Source organism: Colossoma macropomum, unplaced genomic scaffold (genome assembly GCF_904425465.1).
Source record: "Colossoma macropomum unplaced genomic scaffold, Colossoma_macropomum, whole genome shotgun sequence".
In the NCBI taxonomy this organism is placed as follows: Eukaryota; Metazoa; Chordata; class Actinopteri; order Characiformes; family Serrasalmidae; genus Colossoma; species Colossoma macropomum.
In genome coordinates, this window is record NW_023495864.1 from 109528 (window position 1) to 136215 (window position 26688).

General features: G+C 40.2%; 1 protein-coding gene across 1 annotated transcript in view; it reads left to right on the forward strand.

The window, feature by feature from the left end:
- Positions 1 to 26154, forward strand: part of LOC118803159 — a 39572-nt gene extending 13418 nt beyond the window's left edge. Inside the window, exons 4-7 of the mRNA XM_036563683.1 lie at positions 5615 to 5788; positions 6136 to 6309; positions 25141 to 25187; positions 25301 to 26154. Coding sequence (XP_036419576.1) covers positions 5615 to 5788; positions 6136 to 6309; positions 25141 to 25187; positions 25301 to 25833 — 928 coding nt within the window. The 3' untranslated portion in view covers positions 25834 to 26154. The remainder of the gene's footprint in view (positions 1 to 5614; positions 5789 to 6135; positions 6310 to 25140; positions 25188 to 25300) is intronic.
- Positions 26155 to 26688: the final 534 nt, after the last annotated feature.

Genomic DNA, 26688 nt, shown 5'->3' on the forward strand with positions numbered 1-26688 from the left:
GTGTGTGTGTGTGTGTGTACTAATCCAAAGTCACATGTTAGAGTGAATGGATACTGTTCAGATTTCTTCTATCTGGAGAGGGGGGGTCCGACAGGGCGACTGTCTTAGTCCTCTGCTCTTTGCTGTAAATATTGAACCTCTAGCAGCATTAATAAGACAAAACCATAGCATAAAGGGTGTAAAAAATGAAGGTCAAACAGAACACAAGATTTCACTCTATGCACATGACGTATTGACGTATATCACTGATCCAGTTTCCTCAGTCCCTGCACTGATAAACTTAAAAGAATATGGAGAGCATTCAGGTTACCAAATTAACCAATCAAAGTCTGAGGCAATGATGTTGGTGGGGCACTGGCCAGCACACCTAACTGGAAGATTCAATTTCCATTGGTCGAATCAAGGGTTCAGATACCTAGGAATTGTCATAACTCCTGACATATCACAGCTGTTTAAGGCCAACTATGGGAAACTAATGGATGAAATAAAAACTGACCTTTAGAAGATGGGAAATTCTCCCCTTATCTTTGATAGGACGAGTGGAGACGATACGAATGAACATACTGCCAAGACTGCTTTTTCTGTTCCGTTCTCTACCCATAGAAGTCCCTATTTCTACATTTAAAATAATCAATAAATGGTTTTCTAAATTTATATGGCAGAACAAAAGACCTAGAATTAAATATAAAAGAATTTTATGCCTAAAGGAAAATAGGGGTCTAGATTTACCTAATCTGAAAAAAAATATTATTGGGTGGCCCAGCTTAGATCAATGGTTGCCTGGATGTCCCAAGGTAAAGATGCCATATGGGTGGAGATAGGGCAATCACTCTGTTCTAATATGCCCTTAGATACAATCCCATTTATGAATCAAGATACTTCGAGAGTAAATAAAATTAGCAATCAATGGGTAAAAAATACTTTCAAAGATATGGTCAAATATGAGAAAAAAAACTTAGACTCCCCAAGTCAATATCTAGAACGATGAAGATTGCACATAACAGTGACTTTCTTCCATCAACTAGAAACAGGGTTTAAAAAATGGGAAGAAAAAGGTTTAATCATGTATTATTAGTTATTGGAGGGAGGAAAGCTGATGTCCTTTGAGCAGCTTCAACATAAATACAACCTTCCAGCCCATGACTTATTTAGATACCTGCAGCTGAGGCATTACTTAAAGATACATAAAGAATGGAACAATTTATGTAATGCTCCATCCAATACAGAACACTTTTTTATGTTAACAATTAAAGGGATTATTAAAAAGAAGACCATATCAAACATATATAAGATATTACAAATAGAATTAGTAAACAATAGTTTGAAAATTAAAGAAAAATGAATTTAAGATGAATGCCATAAATTCTGATAAAAACTGGGAATTATTATGCAGAGAGGGATTTAAAATAATTAACAGCACAATTCGGAAGGAATATGAATGGAAAGTTAAGATGAGATTTTTCAGGACTCCTCTTGTCACATCAAAATTCAGTGGCACCTCTGATCGGTGCTGTGGCCTGGTAGGAGACCATACACACATAATTTGGACTGTCCAAAGTTATCAGAATACTGACAAAACATACAAAATGAAATTTAAAAATGCCTAGATTTGCCCTTAGAACCATCCGAATTTTCTATTTGGAATATTACCAGAAAATATAAGAAATAATAATCAGACATCATTACTGAGAGTCCTTCTTCCGATTGCTAAGATGATTACGGTTTCCTGGCTGAGGCTGCAGCCCCCCACGGTAACGCAATGGAAGGAAAGGGTTAAGAATGTTTATTATATGGAAAGTATAACTGCAAGATTACAACTGAGATCAGGCATATTCTTGACTAAATGGTCCTCAGTGATTACATATTTGTTTTTAATGGATGTCATCTAAGTGAAACAATTCATTATGTATGTGTATGTATCTGTATGCACATAAAAAAGAAATAAAAAGTTAAAAAAAACAGTAGAAGTAAGAATGGTGTGAAGAGATGAACAGAAATCATGTGGAAATGGTAAGATGAGAGATTACTAGTAGTTTGAAAAGTACTATACGACACACTACTGAAACGTACAAAGCATTCGGAAAGTCGTCAGACCTTTTCACTTTTTCACATTTTATTTTGTGGCCTTGTGCTAAAATAGAAAAATAAAGTTTTTCCCCATTATTGTGAAAACAGAATATTAGAATTTTTTGCCAATTTATTAAAAAGGAAAAACAAAAATTTTGCATATACATAAATATTCAGACCCTTTGCTATGACACTTGAAGCTCTTGGGGCCTCTAATTTCTCTTGATTATCTTTGAGATGTTTCTACACCTTGACTGGAGTCCACCTGTGGTAAGTTCAGTTGATCAGATATGATTTGGAAAGACCCACACCTGTCTATATAAGGTCTCCCAGCTGACAATGCATTTCAGAGCAAAAACCAAGCCATGAGGAGGAAAGAGCTGTAGAGCTCAGAAACAGGACTGCGTGGAGGTTCTGATCTGGCTACAAAACATTCTGCTGCCCAAGAGCACAATGGACAGTGGCCTCCATAATTCTTACATGGTAGAAGTTTGAAACAACCAGGACTCTTCTTAGACCTGGCTGCTCCACCAAACTAAGTAATCGGGGAGAAGGGCCTTGGTAAGAAAGGTGACCAAGCACCTAAAGGACTCTCAGACGGTGAGAAAAAGACTCTCTGGTCTGATGATACCAAGATTGAACTTTTTGGTCTCAATTTTAAGCGTCATGTCTGGAGGAAACCAGGCCCCGCTCATCCACTGCCGAATACCATCTCTACAGGAAAGCATGGTGGTGGCAGCATAATACTGTGTTGTTTTTCAGCAGCTGGGACAGGGTGACTGGTCAGGGTTTCAACTAAGTACTGAGTATAGGGTTTGAATACTTATGTCAATGCAAAATTTTAGTTTTTCCTATTCAAAAAATTGCAAAAATTAAAACTTCTGTTTATTTTAACACAAGGCTGCAACATAAAGGGTGAAAAAAGTGAAAGGGTCTGAAGACTTTCCAAATGCACTGCACATACTACGTTACATTGCGAGTAACTGTTCATTGAAAATCTGCGATGGACTGGCGACCTGTCCAGGGTGTATCCTGCCTTCCGCCCAATGACAGCTGGGATAGGCTCCAGCACCCCACCGCGACCCTGAAGGATAAGCGGTTTAGATGATGGATGGATGGATGGATGGATGTATGTATGTATGTATGTATGTATGTATGTATGTATGTCCATTGAAAATATTGCCAATATCTTAAAATTCTTTATTAACCATGTATGGATATTGTATTATTATGGCTGCTGTTTTATAAATGCAATAGAATGCTTTGGGTCGTGTGTTATCAAAAATAACAGCATGGCTGTGATTTGTTCATAGGCATGAGTCGAAAGATGTCTAACACACTCCTTCAACTGATACAGACAAAAGAATCTCAATGAAATGCGTTCCTAAAAGGCCAAAAAACATTGTTTTTAAATGTGCCTAAAGCGCAAAAAAGTCACTGAAACATGTTTTTGCCTTTTGAGTAATGTCTTTTCAAACAAAATTGTCGATAAATTCATTACAAAGTACATTTTTTTCTGTATTAGCCAAGGAGTGTGTACAATGTGCGTGATTTGTATTTTACCATTGAGTAGAATTCTATGTGGATGAGAGGAGGCTCATTTTATTCAGTAAATGTTATAAGCAAGAGATATAAAACCATCTGAGGTGCCTGGAAGTCACACAAAAAGTATTTAGAATAGTTCAAATGTGAAATAAGGTGAACCTACCATAGTTAAAAATTAGAAATGACTTCACAAACTGGTGTCCTAATTTTTCTACACATATAGTATAGTATAGTATAGTATAGTATAGTATAATATATATAATATCTACCTCCAAGCTTTACCATATTTACTTAGGTATGTATTTTAAAATAAACCTGTTATAATTACACCAGCGTTCTCAATCTGTGACAGACTTTTTTAACAGAGTATTTTTGTACACATGGATTATTACTAAGTCAAAGTAGCTCAGCAGTCCCTGCTTTGATACGGGAGTTCAGTTGATGGGAGTTTAACCACACAGATTATGCCACATATTTTTATTTCTGTTTTGTCTTTGAAAGTGAGTAGAACATCCTTCAGTGTCTCAGGTTATCTGGTAGTATTAAAGGGATCTTATCACCATATCTGAAGTTTAGTGTTTAAATTTGGTGTCTGAACTGAAGACTTGACTGAGTGAATGGTAAAAAAAAATAATAATAATAATAAAAAAACAGTTGCTAAGTAGTGACTGAAAGGCCAAGAAAATGAGATGCTTGAGAGCAGCCTGCCAAAGACATGGGCAGTTAAATATATAGAAATCATGAATGATATCATTTTAGCACTGTTCTTGTGATCAATTATTAGCCAGCAAGGGAAAGAGAGACAAGTGCTCCACCCACACAAGACAGCATACTAGCACATTAACAATCCAGAGGTTGTTAGAGGAACTGCTCGTGGCTGTGGGTCCCTATAAATGCTTATGCTGCTTACTAGGTTGTGATATGTATGCTTATGCTTTAAGATTTCATATTTTGTGTCCGTAATTTCACTTCCTGGAAAACTCCAAAGGACAGCTGACAGAACTGAATCATGTGTGAATCAATCATGAATCACATTTCTGAAGTACACCCACAACACAATGTGTGTGTGCAGTGATTTTGTCATCTTTAATTTACTATTCAAATTTACTGATTTAAAGCTTTTTAAAATGGGCATAGTCACAAAGCAGTATTACATGAATCTTCCCTGACTGAGCAAGCCAAACTTCTGCAGTGCTAAAGGAAAAAACCTTGAAAGAAAGACTTCAAAGTGGAACCTACCCTCCTCAGGTTTACACAAGATAGCAAAACAATACCACATCAAGGGTAATAATATGATGAGAAAACAATGAAAATGATTAGTGTTAGAGGTCTAAAATGTCATCTAAAAGAATGAGAATGAAATATGGTGACTGCTCTGAGGTCCTGTTAGAATGAAGCTCAGAATAGTGTGAGGCAGCCATAAAATATCTAGGATGGAATAATTTTAGATAGGGTTGATGCAGAACTTCTACATTTTATGCTTGCTATACTATATAAATACATTAATCACTGTGTTAAAAAATGTCTTAAATAAATAAATAAATAAAAAAATAAATCTAATTTTGACATTTTTTACCCTTATTTAAAATATGGTCAATTAGCCAAGATTTTTATTTATTTATTTTATTTTTTACTTTTGCTTTGGAGCTATGAGACAAAAATAGCTACAATAAAAAGTAATGGAAGTTAAGTGACCCTTATTGGTCCCACAATGGGGAAATTTCACCTCCGCATTTAACCCATCTGTGCAATGAAACACCACATACACACTAGTGAAGACAAACACTACAGGGCAGTGAGCACACTTGCCCGGAGAGGTGGGCAGCCCTATCTGCAGTGCCCAGGGAGCAGTTGGGGGTTGGGTGCCTTGCTCAAGGGCATCTCAGTCATTTACTGTTGGCTCAGGGGATAGAGCCGGTCACAAGGCTGGTTCCCTAACCTCCAGCCCATGACTCGCCCAATAGCATTGTAACTCCATTGCAAACTAATTCATCTTTTGCAGACTAGCTGGTTGTAATCTCACCAAGGACTCTTGTGAAATACTCTGCTCTGCTCTACAATCAGTAAACTCCTTCCTGAAGGAGTTGGACCTCAGTAACAATGATCTGAATGATTCAGGATTGAAGCTGCTCTCTGCTGGACTGAAGAGTTTGCAGTGTAAACTAGAAATACTCAGGTGAACTTTTAATTTAAGTAAAGTTAAATTTTGATATTCAATCATATTCAGAGTTAAATATTGTTTATTAAAAGCTGGTTGATCTCAGGCCAGAGACTGCTTTGTCTCCTCAGGAAGCATTAAAAACTATTGAGCCTTTTTAAAAAGATTGGAGGCACTGAGGGTTCATGGAAGATATTCAGTGATGTAATATGCATCAAAATATGCCTTAATCAGCACTAATATTGATCCCCTATAATATGACTCAATCAGCTTTGATTGAATTATAAAGTCATTAAAATATGCCTTAATTGGCTCTGAAATTGACCCAAAAAGTAACTGCTACCTGTCTATTTTCTTTTTTGCAGATTGTCTGGTTGTATGGTCACAGATTATGGCTGTTCTTCTCTGGCTTCTGCTCTGAAATCAAACCCTTCTCACCTAAGAGAACTGGATCTGACCTATAATCACCCAAAAGAATCTGGAATGAAGCTGCTCTCTGATCTTCTGAAAGATCCACACTGCACACTGGAGAAACTACAGTGAGTTACAATTAATTAACAGATGTTTAATAACAGTATAACACATAACAGGCAGTCTGCATGATAGTCTAATAATAATAATAATAATAATAATAATAATAATAATAATAATAATGAAATATCATTACTTTTATCTGGACTGTAAGATCTGAAGACTAATTTATTCTGTAAGTTCAGTTCAGTTAATTCTTTTGACCTAGTTGGTAATTGTGGAGATTAGAGGGATGCAATGATGGGCAGGTAAACATGATTCAGTTTTTTCCTGGGTTCACACTGCAGAAGGTGTAGAGTTGGAAGCTGCAGAGAGAAGTTGGCTGGCTGGGTAGAATAAATTACATTAAATAGTTTACCACAACACTACTGAGTGCTCCCCCATGGAGTTAGCCAGTTGTGGCAGTGGGCAAAGGAGGGCAACCAGTAAGGAGAAATGACAGCAAGCCTGGCAGTGTTAGCAATTGGACTGTGCACTTTAGTGAGACAGGCTTATCTCTGCTGCTGCAGCATGACTTAATGCTCACTTAATGATCAATGGGGAGCCTACAGCACCAAGCACAACAGTGCCAGTTAGAATTAGAATTAGAAGGGACTCATCGAACCGCTCCGTGTTCAAAGAGGTTTTGAATGAAATGGCCGAACGCGGCCAGAGGAGACTGAGGCTGCAGCGTCAGAGAGCAGTTTAAAGAATCCAAGGACACGAACCAAAGAAGTGGCCGCGCCCTTTTTACGGCGAACTCTAACACATTGTGGGTGATGAGTCCAGCTGTCAACCCCTGGAACTTTATACTCGCTCTTCTGATGCTGGCGAAGATGAAACTGAAAGCTTCGGGAGCGACTGACGTTCACTGGCCATCATGACTGTTTACCTCTGGACAAGCCACGTGAAGCTCTGTTCTTTTGCGCATGCGGGTTAGTTTAGGAGATGATCTGTTCAGACTGATGTCGCATACAGATCACGTAATGTGAACAGCAAAACAAAAAAATTGGATTTGGTGAGAAAATCAGATTTGGGCCACTTTTACCTGCTGTGTAAACGTAGCCTATCAGAACAGAAAGTAAGAGTAACACAGAGAGAGAGATAGAGAAAGAGAGAGTCTTATATTCATGTTCAGTTTTTATATTTTGGCTATGTTTACACAGCAGGTAAAAGTGGCCCAAATCTGATCTTTTTCCTCATATGTGACACAGATGTGTGTCTGTGTGTCAGTATGAACAGCAAAAAACGCATTGAATCTGATATTTTCAATTCCAATTTGAGACGCTTTCATATGTGGTATGTGGAATTCTGATCCGTATCCGATCAGTCCAGCTCGACATTCGTCATAATTTTGTGCTGTTGAGACTCAAACATTTAGGCTGATGTTTCTGTACCAAAACATTAGAAGAGGCCAAATAAAGTGCCCTTTTTAACAGCGAATTGAACACATTCTGGGTGATGAGCCCAGCTGTCAACCACTGGAACTTTATAATCACTTATGTGATGCTGGCGAAGATGAAACTGAAAACTCAGGGAGTGACAGGCGAGTCTGTAATGCTTGGACAGAAAACCAGACGTGTGCGGATGTTGAGCGAAGGAGGTTTAATATACACTAAGTGGCCATAGTCAAAAAAGGGAAAAACGGAGCTTGTAGTCACAAACAGTCCAAAAGTCAAAACACAGATCATACACACCAATGAAAATACCAAAGGAATAGGCAAGAGGCAAAAACAAAATCAAACAAAGCAGAAGGTCAAAAAACACATGTTGACTAGAACAGTTGTATGTTTCATCTATGCAAAGTACAAGGGGTCATTCTGTTAGTAACAAACCTGGGCATGGTTGGAAGTGCAAGTAATCACAGACTTTTCTCAGAAATATCAACAAGAACACTTGAATCTCTGCCAAGATGACCATTGCTGAACTGGCCTGTTCTGGACTTGAAGAAAGACTGTTGTGAGGGCATCTCATTGAGGTGGGCTTTGAGGTCATCACCCAACTCCATTGCTTACACAGCAGCACATCAAAGCAAGACTGAAGTTTTCTTCTGACCATTTAATACATGAGGATGAGATTTGAAGGTCTGTCCTTTGGTCTCATGAGACTAAACTGGAGCTGTTCTTGTGATTTGGATGAGCTTGAACAATTTGCCATGGAGGAATGGGCTAACATCTCCCTCAAGAGACATGTGCTAACCTAGTAAGGAACTACAGTAAAAGGTTGCTGTTAGTTGTGACTTAAAAAGGTTACACTATTGACTATTACTTGTCAGAGTGCTGATAATTTTGGCCTAGTCATTTTTGCATTTCTTGTTTCAACTTGGTGCATTTAATTTCATGTTTCCAAGTTTTAAGTTTATTTGCACAACATTCATTCATGACATTCATGCATTGAAATGCCTGTGGTAAGGCTCAGATAATCACTCTACAGAAAGTAAACAAAGTAAATATACAAAGGAAAATACTAAAACTGAAATATATTAAATATACACAAAATTTACACAAAATATAGAGACTGGAGGGACCTATGTAAGAAAAACTCTCTGCTATGTACAAATATATTAAACAAGGCATAATCTGATCTGAGAAGAATATATATATATACATTTTAAAGTGACTTAGTATTATTGTCATAGAAGTAACATGATACAATAAATAATACCAACAAAGTGACTGAGTGAAATGATAGTTGGTGAAGGACCCACAGCTTGTTCAGAAGCCTGACAGCCTGTGGGTAGAAACTGTTCATTAACCGGGTTGTCCTAGCCTGTATACTGCGGAATTTCCTGCCTGATGGCAGGATGGTGAGCAGGCTGTGTGCTGGGTGGCGCTGTCTGACCAGATCTTTTGGATCTTCCTCAGGCAGCGGGACTGAGTTTGTTGCCTATGATGGATTCTGCTGTCCTCACCACTCCCTTCAGTAAAATATCTTCATTATACTTTGTGGACATTTTGTCTTTGTTCTTTCATAAGTAATTATACTATAATCACTCTGGGTACTGCTCTTTTCTTGCAAAAACTAAGGGGTTTTTTTTTTTTATTTAATAAGGGGGCTAAATAATCTTGACTTTAACTGTAAGCAGCCAAGAGAGTGGAGTGCAAATAGAGTGGTATATCAGTTAAAAAAGAAAGCAATAAATAAAATAAATCCCCCAAAATATTATTTAATACATTAACAGATATTTTGTCTTAAGCAAGTGACTCATACTTCATACAAATAATGTTTACTTAATAATTGAACTTTATAGGAAAAACACTAACACTTTATAGATTAAAAAGACTCCATACACTACGTGTCCTAGTACTCTCTGATGTCTCAGTTATGCTGTTCTCATCAGAACTGAACTGGAGAAATAATATATAATTATATTGATAATTTTAAAGCCGCAGTATTTAATATAAACCTATTATATCCATTGCTCCATTCAAATGACGGAAGCAGCGTGTGTAAAATACACATGGCAGCAGATGAAGGTGAAATGTAAAGAGAACTCCAGAATGGTACAGTGTAAATCTAGAAAAACATTTTGTACTGAATTTGAATAGATACATATAGAAATCAAATGGAGATTACGTTACATATTACATCTAACCAAAAGGAAGGCTCCCGTTACTGCTTCTAGAGGGGTTGGGGGGGTGACTCCTATAATGGACTTAATTCCAGAAAAGGAGCAGCACTGGATCAGAAATGGAGGTGCCCCATCATTTGAGTAACACCATACAGACAGAGAGATCAATCTCCCCTGTGAAGTACTGATTTGTAAAAAACTAAAGGGGGTGGGGGAATGTCCTGACTCTCCAAATCCTCTAATCAGTATTTGTGAATGTTGAAATTGTAACAGTTGTAACAGTGATGATGTTCTCTAAAGAGCCTGTAATATTCAGCAGTATTAATTATCCTTTTATAATGTGGGAGCATCCAGGATCAGCAAGAGCAAGCATATGTTCACACAACAAAATATCTGCTTCTTAAAATATAATTTAAAATTTGAAAGTTAGAGCCGGATAGATTAAAAAACTGAGAAAAACATATGTGTAAAATGAAGTGATTTTGAATATGCTCATTTTACATAAAATTCACTTGAGGATCTATTGCTGCCGCAGGCTGATTAAGATCACTAAAAACATTTTCTAAATGAAAGGCTTTAATAAAAATGCAATTGTTTAAAAAACCTGTACACATTAATTCAAAGGAGTGAATGAAAGTCCCTCACAGCTCCACCATCCATGTGATTTTTAAAAGATATTCCCACTGTTCAGCCTATAGCATTATCATCCACACTGTGTATAAATGCACAGGCTGAGTCACTGACTGTCTGTGGGGTTATTTAAGAGACACTGCAGGTGGTTAAATCTGGACTTCATATCATAAAATGCAGGTTCTCAGCAGGGTGTATGCAGAAAAACATTGCTAACTCCTCACAGCAGGCCAGAAAGTACAAACAGTAAGCATTACAGTTACATTTATACAGGCAACTACAGTAAGTAATATTTTGGGAATCTGTAAGATCTCCTAAATAAACCTCTGATTTAAATCACTCTTATGCAGATAAAGACTTACTTATATCTTCACGAGTTTACTTGTTCATATCAAGAACTAATGAGAACTTTCTCATTTTAAAATAAAACCCATACTTCTGTATATATGGCTTTTTAAATCATATGATATACTTTAATTGTAAACATACTCCTAATGTAGATATATTGCTAATGTCAAATCCTAATAGGTCACACAGTATATTCATTATAAAATATTAAATATAGTATGCTCTGTTCTATAGTATAGTTCAGTGTATTGGACAGTATTGAGGCAGCTTGTCCAATAGAATTGATCAAGCTATGCTAAGCCTCAACTTTATCCTGGTATGGAGCAAGTTTGCCCAAAAGCATATATTGTTGTGTTGAGAGGGGCTTAAGATTAGCTTCTTTCATGAAACCAAAAATGATAATTTGTGGGCTTGTTGAAAAAGCCTGGCTTATTGATTTAGCTTGCTTCGTGGAACATCCCCTTGTTCAATGTCTGGTTGTTATTACACTACTGGTTTCTTGCTTTTTCAGGACATTCCATTGTTTCAGTGGCTATAATACACTGCAGGGTATGCATTCTGCTTAGCACCGCAAATAATTTTGAATTGTTCAGTCTGGCTAATGCACTGCTTTTCTTTCTGTCCTTTTTTTTTTTCTTTCTTTCTTGTGGGAGTAATGATGAATAAATGAGATGAGATGCATGCTTGCTGAAGATACGTTTTGATAATTACAATAATCTGGTCACAAACCTAAATTCATGTCTATAGCAGGTTTAAGATAAACAGAAGTTAAAATTTATATACAGCACTATCTAGTGGCAGATATGAGATTTTAAACAATTGGGTTTATTTTGCCCACTTTAATACACTTTAAACTGCAGCTTTCAAGGACACAGCAATGGAGTTTAAGAACCAATGTGACTTATTCAGTTTTAAACTTGGGTTAAAATCTATGCATTTGCCCCATTGGGTTTGAGAAAGGAACTATTTAAAAATGAACGTCACCTTCTTCTTCTTCTTCTTCTTCTTCTTATTATTATTAGTAGTAGTAGTAGTAGTAGTAGTAGTAGTAGTAGTAGTAAATAAGTTTGGGTGAAACATGGCAGCCACTGAAAAGACAAGACAAAAAAAAAATCGCAAAGCAAAAACACACGAGACATAACCCCACCATTAAAAATGTTGCTGCAATGAAAGCTAATTGAAGCCTACATAAACCCTACAGACCTTGTGCAATTTACTTTCATAAAAACACCTAGACAATGCCTCAGCCAACACATTGCCCCTTCCATGAACATGAAAAGTCTAGGTCATAATCCTTCAGAAATCAAATTCCACCACAGTAGTCACTAATTGGTATTCTTCATGCTGTAAAGGAAAACCAAAAGTTATGATTTGCATATACAATAAGTGGAGAGGCACGACACAAGGCAAGAATAAAGGCTAAAGCAGAGGATTAAAGTAGAGTAGTGTTTCTGATGCAAGTAAAATGTCTTAGAAAAGTAGCATACAAGATCCTCTACCCAAAAGAGTCAGCTTCGAGCAGTACTGCTCCAACCAAAAAGTTCCTAGCATTAATTGCTAGCTGAAATTACCTACCAAAGTCGTATGCAGCCAAAGCTGGGGCAGTTCTCAGTAATGCCTTGAGACTATTAAAGACAAGTTGACATGTCTCAGTTCAAACATAAAGGACCTTTGAACTAAGCAGGGAGAGAGCAGCAACATTTTGGCAAAAGTTCCTATAATAACCTGCCATCTAAAGGAACTTTGGGAACTCTTTGCATGAGGATGGAACAGTAAAATTGCTTCTACCTTAGCTCCTATGGGACTGACTAAAAGGTTCAAGGCCAAGTTTACAGCAACTAGTCATATAAATACTTGCTGAAGATGGATTACGTGTTTAGACCAAGCAGAGCTGTGATTTTAGCAGGTTATTCAGGAAAGCCTCACAACCTGTGACACCCTTCAACACCTTGTTTACTAGACAGTGGAATATGGAGAGCACATTCATTCTGAATTCCGAAAGACATGAAGTCATAAGGTGCCACAAAGGCTGAAATCTCACACACATGCTGGATTAATGATACTTGCCAGGAACCCTATTAAGATATCCAACTTGGGCACAAAGGCTGAAAAACAAACTTGCAGTCATCTAGACAAGGAAGAGGAAAAGAACAAACAGAATGATCCATCTAACTTATCAACTAGTAAACTAGCTTCATGGACCAAAGCTAGGCTCTGCAATGTTATGTTCCATCAAGTAGTTTACTTCTTTAAATAGCAGCTGGCTCTTAACAGGACTTACTTGTAAAGACTAAGCCACACACAATCGGATTCAACTGCACATGGATTTGATAGAAATACACTGAACAGCTCAAGTACAAACATATTGTGGCATCGGCTTAGAATAGGAAGACAGAAAACAAAGCACTTCAAAAGAATGCTTTTTTTTTTTCTTGAACATAGCAGCAGGGCAGAGCCACCGCTCAGCGTTACCACAGGCAGGTCACCAACAGCCACACAACTCTACATGATGGTAGACACCAGCACTGCACCAACTACCCCACAACCCAGCACAGAATACCACATGCAACACATGTACACATCCATTAGCCTAAAACAACATTGTTTTTTACAAGAATTAAGTCTCTTTTACTGCAAGTCCATTGCTTTCACGACCAGTAGCATCCATAGCTCCTCCTTTTCACAAAAGCTGTCCCAGTGACCCCAAAAGTCAGAGCCAAATCTGAGCAGTCCCTTGGGTGGGCGGGAGCATGTAGTCCCCACACTCTGCCGCTCTTTGCCACCCGCCGCACCACAGATGCCAGCAAGCGTGCCATGACCAACCATGCTGCTGGTACCTACTCAAAGTGCTGCTGGAGGGCCACTGCAGACGCCACCAGGCTGCCCTGTTGGCAGGTCTGCACCACTGCCTGCTGTCCAAGCATTTCTTTTGCCATCCTCCAGCCAGGCTCCACTGCTGAGCCACTGAGTTCTCCATTTTTCCCCAGTCTGCTGGGGGGTGATCCCACTTCTGCCACCAATGTGGCATCAGAATAGAGTAAGAAGATGCAGTATACAGCACCTCAAACAAATGTTTATTTCTTACACATAGCAGCAGGGGAGACAAGTGCTACCCAATGGCTGAGACAGCAGGCAGGTCACCAATAGTCACACACCTCAGCCTGACAGTAGGCACAAACACTGCACCACTGTCCCACTAACCAGCCCTATAGTCCAGCACAACACAGCACGTGCAACACATATGCACATCCTCCAGCTCCAGTGTACGCATGCTCCACACATGTCCATGTCTCCCACACATCCATAGACAGTAATGGTTCGCTACAATATTAATGCAGATCTTATCAGAGAATGGCATACAGCAATACCGAAAATGCAATCCAGAAATAAATCCAAAAAACAGAAAAACACATGAATCATAGAACACTCAGACTTAAGAGGAAGTTACACACAAGACTTGGCATCAAACAGAGGAGAACACTTTCCTTACATGTTTAATAAGGGGCATGACTCATGATGACTCTCTCAGAACTGAAGCAGTAGTGACCTTCGCTGATAAAGAGGGAAATTTCCAGAAGCAGACACTTTACCCAATATGGATGTCGTTGTAAATAAGACAAACAAGTGTCTAAATCAGCCAACTTCTTGAAATATTATAATCTACCTTGGGACCCTGTATGCCAAGTTTCTCTTTTTATGATGAAAGAGCAGATTGTGATTCTACAACAAAGGCTAACAGTGTTAAAAAAGTTCAGCAACTCTCAACACATAATCCAGTTGATTAGCATTCGACTGAACATTATGCAGATTCTCAAACTTGTCCTCCTTCACACAAAGAAACAGCAAGAAGTGAGATGATTTGTCTGTTGTAAGCTGATAAATTCTGGACTCATCAGATTTAATTATCACCTTGCAAATTACTGGGCATGAATGATTTCTTTCTTAATTGCCAAAGAAGGACTGGACCTCTTTTCAAATGAAGAACTAGATATTTGATGAAATGGCTCAAACATTAGTCAGCTGAATACATGAGGAGAATCCAAGCTGTACATGCCAGATATTATTATATTGGTCTCAAAAAAAAGCCTGGGAGAGATTAGAAGAGTTATGGATCTCTTGAAGTTATTGAGAAAGCATTTCTTGACAAAACAGACAGCTTCCCAAAAATCAACAACAAATGCCCTTTAAATCTAAGAGAGCTTAGAAATGTATTGCTTGATCTGGAGTCTGTGAAATCTGAAGGCTACCTGAGGGGGCTATCATACTTGCATACCAGAAGAAGTGTTGATCTAACTGTTACAATTTATCTCACAATAAGCAAGAAAATGAATTACTCAGGGATCTCAGTACTAAAAGTACAGATTCACGTTACCCTATTTTCCTTCTTCATGAATTTTGTCTCTTGTGAAGCTAAAGCAAGAAGTGACCATAAGTTTCAGATAGAACTATCAAAAGACAAAGCCAAAAGAAAAGTCTTCAAAAGCCACTCCTAAAACAGGACTAAAGGATGTAGCACCTGCAACAAGCACATCAACCAAAATGCTCAATGATGTTGACAAATGGTGCCCACTACATAAACAGGCTCAGTCTTTGAGATGATGCAGAAGCTTCAGAGAAAAATCACTAGTAGAGAGAAACTGCCATTTCAAGGATCAAGGAGTTCATTATGGGTGCTGTTTCTTCATGACTCATGCTACAAAAGACTCTAAAGCTCCTATCAAGTGCAGTGCAGTGATAAACACATTTCAGCCATTCAGCCAGGACTAGCTCTTTGGAAACAAGAAGCTTTGTCAAAGCATGGCAGGGAGAACGAAGTAATACATCCTGTGGATATCACATCAAAATGCACAGAAGCTTGTGGTACTGGTCCAAGCCACATATCATGCTCCAAAATCACCCAAAGTACACTGTAAAATTGTATGCCATCCTACATATACTGACTCCTGAGTCTGCATGGAACTTTGATCACCTATGACCCATAGCGTATGAAATTCCTAACGTAGATCCTTATGTATAGATACTTCTACTTCTTGGAGGAGACATCCTGAAATTGCGCAAAGTTAGAGAGCTGCTTAATTGTCCCAGCAATGCCCCTTGTGCCCAATGACTTCACCTGGACTGGGTGATAGTTGGAATATCCTGGCAATGATGCAAAAGTTAGAGGAGCTCAGAGTCAGTAAGACTAGGAGTGTCATGACTGTTCTTTTATGTGATTACTATTCCATTATATGTCCACCAGAAACCAGTGTTCCATGATTCCAATTTGTTAGTTAAAATCACATGATGAGGTGTAGAGGTCAATACAGCCATCTTAGTTGTGATCCATGTGTTTGTGATGAAGTGGGATTATTTTCATCTCTGTCCATCCTCACATTTTGTGCCTGGGAGATAATCATTTGCCAATAGAATTTTGTGTGTTATATTTAATTAAACTGATGAGCGGAATATTTTGTTATTCTTCTTGAGTTTAAAGTAATAGTTTAATAGCACACTGATACTGTACTGATAGTTTGCAATCTCCCAGGATTTTGGATCTAAACTGTTCAGCTATCTGCCAAGTCAAGAAGTCTTTGCCAACACCAAAGTTCAAAGGCATCAATAGTTTTCCTGCATTGCTTGTTTAGTGCCCAAATTTCACATCCGTAAAGAACCACAGAGAAGACCATAGTCTGGACAATTCTGATTTTTGTTAGTACAGCAATTTGTTGTATTTGAAGATCTTTGCATCTTTGAATTGTTGCATTAATCATTCCATGATTGGTTCCATCCCCCTTCTGCCAAGTGCCAATCTGTGTCTTGTTTCTTGAGTGCTGGATGATTTATTGTTAATAGTTGATCTAAGTAATCAAAGGCTGTCCACCATTGACACATCTTCACCAATGGTGATGTTAGTGGTTTTGTTTCATCTGTTATTATTTGTCCATTGATTGGTCTTGTACCCCACTCATGGCTGAAATGTATTTTTGATCTCCCTATCCCTATCCTCTTTGATTTTCCACATTTTGTTCCTATGTTGTTGTAGTATTAGTCCTTGGCCTTTCTGGTAGCTGTCTGGAACTCATCATTTAGTTCTGTTAAAAGATCTTTATCATTCTTGATTTTAGCTTCTCTTTTTTACAATCTCCACTGTATCAATTATCCACTTTGATTCCTTTCTCCTTGTCATTCTTGCCTGGTTTTGCTCCAAATCTCTCTAATGACTGTAATGCTGCACAAACACAAAGACGTTCATGGATCTTAAAAAGGAAATGGTTTAATGAGAGAAGTCAGTATAAGGGCAAATCCAAAAATCGAAATCCAAACAGCCTTGCCAAAGTCGAAAACCAGAAGACGCAAAAGGGCAAACACAAAAACGCAATATCCAGAAACAGGCAAAGGGTCTGATACACAAGATTAGAAAAACAGTCGAAGAAACGCTCAGTAGTCCAAAAAAAGGGCAATACCTCGCAGTGAGGAGAACAAACCAGGAACTATATAAAGCCTAAAACACAGGTGTAAAGCATTAGTACTCAGGTGACTGAGAACGAGGAAGCTGTCTGTGATTGGTGGATGGAGTGACATCATCAGGATTGGCCCATGGAAGGTATCTGTGCCAGTCATGTTGGTTGTTGTGACAATAAAGTCTCAGAAACTTGCCTAGTTCCTGGTTTGCTCTCTCACATTGACCATTAGATTGGGGATGATAACCAGAGGTCAAACTAACTGTGATCCCCAATCTTTCCATGAAGGCTTTCCATACTTGAGAGGTGAACTGAGCACCTCTGTCACATACAATATCCTCAGGGATACCAAACAGATGAAACACATGATTAAACAGACATTCAGCAGTTTGTAAAGCATTGGGTAACTGAGTGAATGGAATGAAGCGTACACCCTTGGAAAACCGATCAACAACAGTCAAGACTACAGTGTAACCATCAGATATAGGCAAATCAGTAATGAAATCCACTGCAATATGTGACCAGGGACGAGAAGGTACAGGTAAAGGCATTAGTTTGCCTGCGGGCAACGTGCGTGGAGTTTTACACTGCGAGCAAGTCGAGCATGATGCTACAAATCTATGGATATCAGCAACCATGCTCTCCCACCAATACTTTGACGCCAACAACTGGTGAGTGCGAGTCTCTCCCGGATGACCCGAGGTAAGGGAAGAATGAGCCCAGGTAACGAGATGGTCACGAAACAAAGCAGGTACGAATTTTTTATCACTGGGGCACGAGGAGGGCGGTGCATAGCAATTGTTATGTTCGTCAATTTCTGAATCTATTTCCCAATGAATAGGAGCGAGTATTAATTTGGGTTCTAGAACTGCTTCTGGTGCACCAGATTCTGTACCCTCACTGTCATAGATACGAGATAAAGCATCAGCTTTCGTGTTACGCGAGCCTGGCCGATAAGTGATGGTAAACCGAAACCTCGAGAAAAACAGAGACCAACGCGCCTGTCGTGAGTTTAGTCGCTTTACGGAACGTAGATACTCCAAGGTTTTTATGGTCAGTTAGGACCAGAAACGGATGCTGAGCACCCTCCAGCCAGTGCCGCCACTCTTCAAAGGCCAATTTCATGGCCAACAACTCATGGTCTCCTATACCATAATTTTGTTCAGCTGGGGACATCTTATGGGAGAAAAAAGCAACAGGGTACAGTTTAGCAGGTTCACCATAATGTTGAGACAAGACAGCCCCAACTCCCACATTAGAAGCATCAACCTCAACAACAAAAGGTTTAGAGGGATCAGGGTGTTTCAACAGAGGGGCTGAGGTGAACGTATCCTTAAGACGCTGAAAAGCAAGCTCGGCCTGGTTATTCCACAACAGTTTCTTAGCACCCCCCTTTAACAAAGCAGTGAGAGGAGCTGCAACTGTGCTGTAGTTCCGAATGAACCTGCGGTAAAAGTTAGCAAACCCGAGGAATCGTTGCAGTTCCTTCACGGTGGTGGGCACAGGCCAGTTAACCACTGCAGCTACCTTCTTTCCATCCATGAAAACACCATCAGCACTGATGACATAGCCTAGGAAGGAAGTCTCAGACAGATGAAATTCACACTTTTCACATTTCACATATAACTGATTCTCCAACAAACGTGTCAGGACTTGGCGAACCTGTTGAACATGGGTAGGGAGGTCAGGTGAGTAAATCAAAATATCATTGATATAAGCGATTACAAATTTTCCCAGCACGTCTCTGAACACATCATTAATGAATGATTGGAACACGGAGGGGGCGTTTCGGAGGCCATATGGCATAACAAGATACTCATAGTGCCCCCTAGTGGTGAGAAAAGCAGTTTTCCATTCATCACCCTCTTTAATCCTAATCAAATTATAGGCACTACGCAAGTCAAGTTTAGTGAATACGTTAGCCCCCCGCAACTGCTCCAGAGCAACTGGCACTAAAGGAAGGGGGTAGGGATAGGCTTTGGTGATATTGTTTAACCCTCTATAGTCAATACAAGGACGAAGTCCTCCATCCTTCTTCTGTACAAAGAAAAATCCTGCAGCTGCTGGGGACGTGGAGGGACGAATAAATCCTTGATCCAGGACCTCCCGCACATATTCCGCCATGGCGACTTCCTCTGCCTGAGTGAGGGGATAAACACGAGACTTGGGAGGCATTTGATTATCAAGAAGTTCAATGGAACAGTCATAGTCTCTGTGAGGTGGCAATTTAGTGGCATTCACTTTGTCAAAAACCTCAGCCAGATCAGCATATTCGGGGGGAATGTTACTCTGTGTATTTACAACAGGACTCTCCACAGACGTGGAATTAGCACAAATAGTAGGGACTTGCAAACAGTTCTCAAAACAATACGAGGACCACGACAGGATCTCCTTGTGGAACCAGGAGATATTGGGATCATGCGTTTTCAGCCAGGAGAGACCTAAAATCACAGCATAGTCAGTGTTTTCAAGTACAAAAAAACAAATGTCCTCAAAATGGAGAGCACTAACACTCATTTTGACAGGACGTGTTTTATGAGTCACGTTTCCTAGTCCAATGGGCCCCCCATCCACGGCTGACAGACGTAGTGGTGTGGGCAGAGGTTCCATCTCAATCCCCAACTGGTTCAGTAGTCCAGCTTGGATGAAGCTGCCTTGGGCCCCCGAGTCGATTAAGGCTGAAACGACAATAGAAGAATTTTGGCAGAACAAGGTAACAGGGATCAGAAAGGATTTGCTAATCATGGTGGGTTTATGACCACTCACCACATTAGCGTGTGGAATCTATTCCTGGGAGTGGCGCCTGAGGTCTGTTCGGATGGAGGTGACAATCACGTAGCACATGACCCGCTTCTCCGCAGTACAAGCAAAGACCCCCATATAACCTGCGCAAGCGCTCCTCCTTGGACAGACGGGAGGTGTCCACTTGCATAGGCTCAGCGACCGAAGCTTCAGGTTTCACTGGTTTGGGTGATGGACAGGTCCGTTGTGTGGTATGGAGTGCAGCAAGGCGATGTACCTGGTGTTTTGAACTCTGTTTTAACTGATCCAGACGAATAGCGAGCGCAATGAGAGCGTCCAATGATAGTCCATCATCCTTACAAGCGAGTTCCGTTAGAATCTCCGAATTTAGGCCCTTACGAAAAGTCACAATAAGTGCAGGCTCATTCCAGCCACTCCCGGCTGCTAAGGTCCTAAATTCTAAAGAATAATCTGCTACAGAACATGAACCCTGGCGAATGCGAGATAATAATTCCCCCTGGGAACGACCATCGTGAGGATGATCAAAAACAGCCCTGAAGCTCTGTAAAAAATCTGCATAGGAGCTATGCTCCATAGAAGGCCAGATAGCAGTGGCCCAGTCTAAAGCCTTACCAGTGAGTCTGGAAATCAAAAAAGCAATTCGTCGGTTGTCAGAACTAGCTGGAGAGTTTGAAAAATATAATGAGCACTGTAGTAAGAAACCCTTACACAAATTAGGGCTCCCGTCGTATTTATCGGGTTTGCTCACTGGAAAATGATCATCCGAGTTGGGAGCTAATGCCGGAGCTGTACTGTTCATTATAGGAGTCGAGGAGATCAAGGGTTTAGTCCCCAACTGACTTAACTGGGAGGACAGGGATTTAATATCAGCAGAAATTTGCAGTAGCTGATCGTGTTGTTCTAATTGCTGGTGAGTAAGCTTACCCACAGTCCCAGACAGTGACTCAAACAGCTGATTATGTTGAGCTAACAACTGACCTTGGTTGTTGACGGTACTGTGAAGTTCTCTCAGATCCGCCATCTTGGTTGTTCAGGCGAGGTATTCTGTAATGCTGCACAAACACAGAAAGACGCTCGCGGATCTTAAAAAGGAAATGGTTTAATGAGAGACAGTATAAGGGCAAATCCAAAAATCGGAATCCAAAAAGCCTTGCCAAAGTCGAAAACCAGAGGACACAAAAATGCACAAACAACCAGAGCAAAAGGGCAAACACAAAAACGCAATATCCAGAAACAGGCAAAGGGTCTGATACACAAGATTAGAAAAACAGTCAAAGAAACGCTCAGTAGTCCAAAAAAGGGCAATACCTCACAGTGAGGAGAACAAACCAGGAACTATATAAAGCCTAAAACACAGGTGTAAAGCATTAGTACTCAGGTGACTGAGAACGAGGAAGCTGTTTGTGATTGGTGGATGGAGTGACATCATCAGGATTGGGATTATGGGAATTGGAGTCCTGGAGAGTATTAGACAAGGGAGGAGAACCCGGAATTGTGACAATGACCTCTTCCATTCATCCATGAGTTCCATCCATAGCTCATCTGGTTCTCTGTCAGTTATGTCCAACATTTGAAATTGGTTTCTGATATTCTTATTGAAGACAGTGGGTATGTTCTCCAACTTCACTTGGAGCTTGCATATTAGATGTTTGTGATCTGTTCCACAATATACTTCAGGCCACGTCTGTGCAATTAAAATAGAGCTTTTCCATCTCTTGGTGCAAATAACGTAGTCTATTTTGGGCCTGTGAACTCTGTCTGGTCATGTCCAGCTGTACAGACTTTGTTTTGATCGCTTAAAAATGTACTAGTAATATAAAAGTCATTGTACTTGCAGAAATTAAGTTGTTAACCTGTTTCATTCCTTTTCCAAGGCTGTGCTGTCCAATTGCATTGCATTTCCTTCCTTCCAGTATCTGACCTTAGCATTGCAGACTTCCACTTCTGTCAGCCAAGAACAGAAAGCTGAGGCTGCAGAGGGGACAGACTCACCAAAACTGGACAGTTGAAGATTTGAAAAACAGCCTACTCTTATGGATCTCGATTTCTGCTAAGGCAGACAGATGTTGGGGTTAGAATTTGGCACCAACAGCATGAATCCATGGACCCAATCTGCCTTGTGTGAACAGTTTAGAGTGGTGGAGAAGGTAAACTATGGGCTTGTTATTAGCAATCAATCATTGCGTGAATGCCACAGCCTGTTTCAGTATTGTTGCTGAGCATGTGCATCCCTTTATGACCAAAATTTACCATGAAAATGCACCATATCAGCAACATCTTGTGGAATCCATGCCATGAAGGACTGAGGCTGTTTTGAGCGCAAAGGGATGCCCTACCTGGTATTAGTGTATTGTTTCTAATAAAGTGCTCGGTGAATGTATATGAGACCACTTCAGTGTCAACATCACACAGGGTTGGGATAGCTACTGAAAAATTAGTAGTTAGCTACTTTGTAGCTACTTTTGCAAAGTTTGTAGCTGCTACAATTTAGCTACTTTTCCAGAAAAAAGTAGTGACTACTTTTTAGCTACTTTCAAAGCATGATCGTCAGAATGTTTGTGAATCTCCACCTGACACACCAAACAAGCCCAACTGACAATGTGATCAAGACACTGCATTTAATTATTTTTGAGAAAGAAACTTAACAATTAAAAAAATACAAAAGATAAGCTCTCCCAGAGAAGATACAAAAAGTAAGTTTAAGCATAAAAAGCAATCAAACTTACAAAACCAAAGGCGTGAAGTAAAGCAAAGTCAATCTTTCCAGTTTTTTTTTTTCTAAAAAAATCAACAAAATGACCTTATACAAACCAAATAATTTTGTGCATAGTATTGTCAAATGTTAAAATACAACTGCTCCAATTTAAACATTTCAGTAAGATATGTACTTGCATGACATTCAGAGTCCTTTGTTAAATTTTAGCAATACTTTAGCCTGCTGAGCTGGTCAGTGTGGTGTTGGTGCTGTTCCATGATGACAAAATCTTCATCTTTTGACTGCTCACTGGCTGCAGGTGTGGTGGGCTTCATCTTTTCCAATTCTGCCAGGAAAACACTCCTGGCTATCTCGCGGAGATCTACATCTTTGGTACAGGATAACTTGAGTCTGGGATCTGACACTGCAGCTGGCAGGCACTCTCTGTTCCTATATGAGGGCCGGAACCTCTTGGTGACCCCCTGCAGAACAGCATCTGCCTGGGGTCTGCAGAGCTCCACCCTGTCCTGCTGCATTTCCACCCTGGCCATCGGGGTCTCCAGTTGTAGCAGCAGGCTACCCAAGCCAACACACTTCTCCCCCTGGAGGAAATCCAGGCTCCTGGCCAGTGGGTCCATCACCTGTACAAATCAGGTCATGAAGGTCTGGTCACAGACAGTGAATCTGGGGAGTCCAAGTGCATTCAACAGGAAACTCTTTCAGACACTTCACTGCATCATAAATTGAGTTCCAGCGTGTAGCATTGGGCATTACCAGCTGCTTGCCTGTGGTATGCTTGATGTTCTCTGCAGCCACAACAGTCCTGGCTTGTTTGCTCCAGACAACTAAGGGCCTTGGGAAACATGGACCGGCTGGCGTGTGGGCAGCACACTGCTGGTGGGAGGGGCAGGATAGGCATGGTTGGGTCATCATCAAAGATGTCAACTGATGTGGGCATTCATCACCCTCCTCCTCACTTTGCTCAATCAGCTGACTGAACATCCTGAATGCTTTGACAAAGTTGCACCTTGTTGTGAATGCGGTACTCACACAGTATCTCATCCAGTTGTGTGGCAATGGCGTCATAGGTGTGTGGTCCTCTCATGCGCAGACATGCCAAGATGATGGACTTTCTTTCAAAGTTGTGTGCCATATAGTGGCAAGTCACGCCCAGGAATGATCTGTGGTGCACAGTCCAGCAGTCTGCTGTCACAGACATACGCCACACTTTCGGGTTCAGTCGAGTCCTTCAGCTGCTTCAGCTTTGACTCCAACCTCTCATTGGCAGTCCTTCTGCTCATTAGCTGAACATGTGACTGCCCAGTCAAATCGGCCACAAAGTACTGGAAACTGCTACTCTCCAGCAGATGGAAGGGTAGATTCTCTGCAAGCAAGAGATCAAGCACGGCCATGTTTACCTGCTCCCTCGACAGCCTGGATGAAGCAAGCTTCATCGCCTTGATGATTGTTGGTTGCTCTAGACTGGCATCCCTCTTCCTCTTATTGCCTTTGCAGGTGTCTGTCAGTTTTTTTTTTTTTCCAGGAGAAGGTGCTTCCTCTAAATGTGCAGTTTCAAATTGAAAGCCAAAATCTTGTTGCATGAAGACACTTTTCCCAAACAAGCACTCTGTTTGCACCTGACTCCATATACACATCCAAAAAATGTGGACCAGCTGGAAGGTCAGCCATATTTGTACATAACATGTTTAAATTTCAAATTACTGAGAGGAATGAGTGTGTGGCGGGTTTTCCGCATGCGCAGTACTATTACGAAAATGCTGTTCCGCTTTAGCTAAGGCTATATATATATATATATATATATATATATATATATATATATATATATATATACGGAGAAGATTGACAGCCGAGCCACGTCAGTGCTCAGAAGCGCTCGTCAAGATGCTGAAAGACAGACCAAAACTATGGCATGCAAACGCCTATTAACCAATCGTCTGCACACATAAAAATATCGTGTCCACATGTAAAAGCGTTCACAGATAAATATCTTTTTAACGATTGCAGAAGTATCACCGCTTGAAGACCATGAATACTGATGTCTACAGGTGGCAATATTTGGCGTTTCTTACTCAAGTCCTCTTTAACAAGCCGAAGTGGCAATGTGTCGCCTCTAGATGGCGATATTTTCTCACATTGTAAAGCCTGGCCTTTTTCTCTCAAAGTTGTTTATCTGTTTTGTTTTTTAAATGATTCAGAATTACAACACACAAAGCCTTGGACTGTAGTGGAAAATTGGATTACCACACCATTTGTTGCAGTCATTTAAACTGCCTTTCACAAAGCAAAAACACACTAGACATAACACAAACAGAGAGAGATGTAGAGATGATACAGGAACAGAAATAGTTTTCTCTTTTTATTTAATGATATATGATATGTGTGTGTTCTTCAGTGTGGATCATGGAGGGAAGATCAGGATGAAACCAGGACTGAAGAAGTGTAAGATGCGCGCGCGCGCACACACACACACGTACACACTACACACATTATACAGAGATACACACACAGAGTGATTGTGTCTCTAATCTGTATGTGTTTGTGTGTGTGTACAGATGCTGTTGATCTCACTCTGGATCCAAACACAGCACACAGATATCTCTCTCTGTCTGAGGGGAACAGAAAGGTGGAGTGGATGCTGGAGAATCAGCCGTATCCAGATCATCCAGACAGATTCGATTACTATGGCCAAGTTCTGAGTGTGAAGAGTCTGATTGGACGCTGTTACTGGGAGATTCAGTGGAGCGGAGATGAAGCTGGTATATCAGTATCATACAGAGGAATCAAGAGGAAAGGACACAGTGAAGACTGTCAGTTTGGATTCAGTAATCTGTCCTGGAATCTGCACTGCTCTGATTACAGATACTCTGTCAGACACAATAATCAGATAACTTACCTACCTGCCCCCCCCTCCCTCTCTAACAGAGTAGGAGTGTATCTGGACTGGGAGTCCGGCACTCTGTCCTTCTACTCCATCTCCCCTGACACACACACACTGACCCATCTACACACACTCACCACCACATTCACTGAGCCGCTCTACGCTGGGATTAGAGTTTATTCTGGCTCAGTGCGTCTGTGTAGATAGAATACCCTCTATGCAGTGTGTTTGTGTGTGTGTGTGTGTGTGTGTGTGTTTGTTAAAGAGACCAGATCATAAGAAAATCTTGCTGTTGATAAACATCTGTGTTGTTTATCAGTTTGATCTTACATTGAAAATATGACAGAAATCAAACATTTCTGTGGTTAAATTATTCAAAGTAATTTTAAAATGAAGAGTAAACATAAACTGTTTTCTTTTTAAAGAATTGTTCATTATTGTACTATTGTAGTATTCCTGGGATGACTCATCATCAACTCCTACCAGGAACAGACAATGTAAATAATTAAAAATAATCACATCCTGTGACAATGTAAAGAATAATAAACAATCATATTCTGTTATTTACTTTAAAGTAAAGTTAGACAGGCAATGAATTTATTTAAGACTGTCATCTCGGGACCACAGCTGGTAGGTGGGACCTCTGCCCTCCTACCAGGAAAGAAGCGAGGTGTTCAGCAGGCTCTACATGCTGCACTGCTGGCTCCAAAGCTGGTGTAAGAACAACTGCATCAGCTATGTGAACAACTGGAGTACTTTCTGGGAGCGTCCGGCCTTCTACCACAGGGACGGACTACACCCGAGCTGTGGGTCTGTCATCCTGTCCGAGAATATAGAGAAGGCACTGCACCAGGCCTAACTGGACTTAATGGTAGTAAACAATGGATGGGTAAGTAGTATCAACAGCAGACACGTAAGTGCTTTTTATGATATAGACAATGCCTCCTTAATTTCTACCACACTCTTCTTTCTCTGTGATCTTAATACTAAAGATATACTAAGGGAGACAGATAGTTAGGAAAACAAATTAACCAAAAGCTCGACTAAACAGGTAAGTTTTTA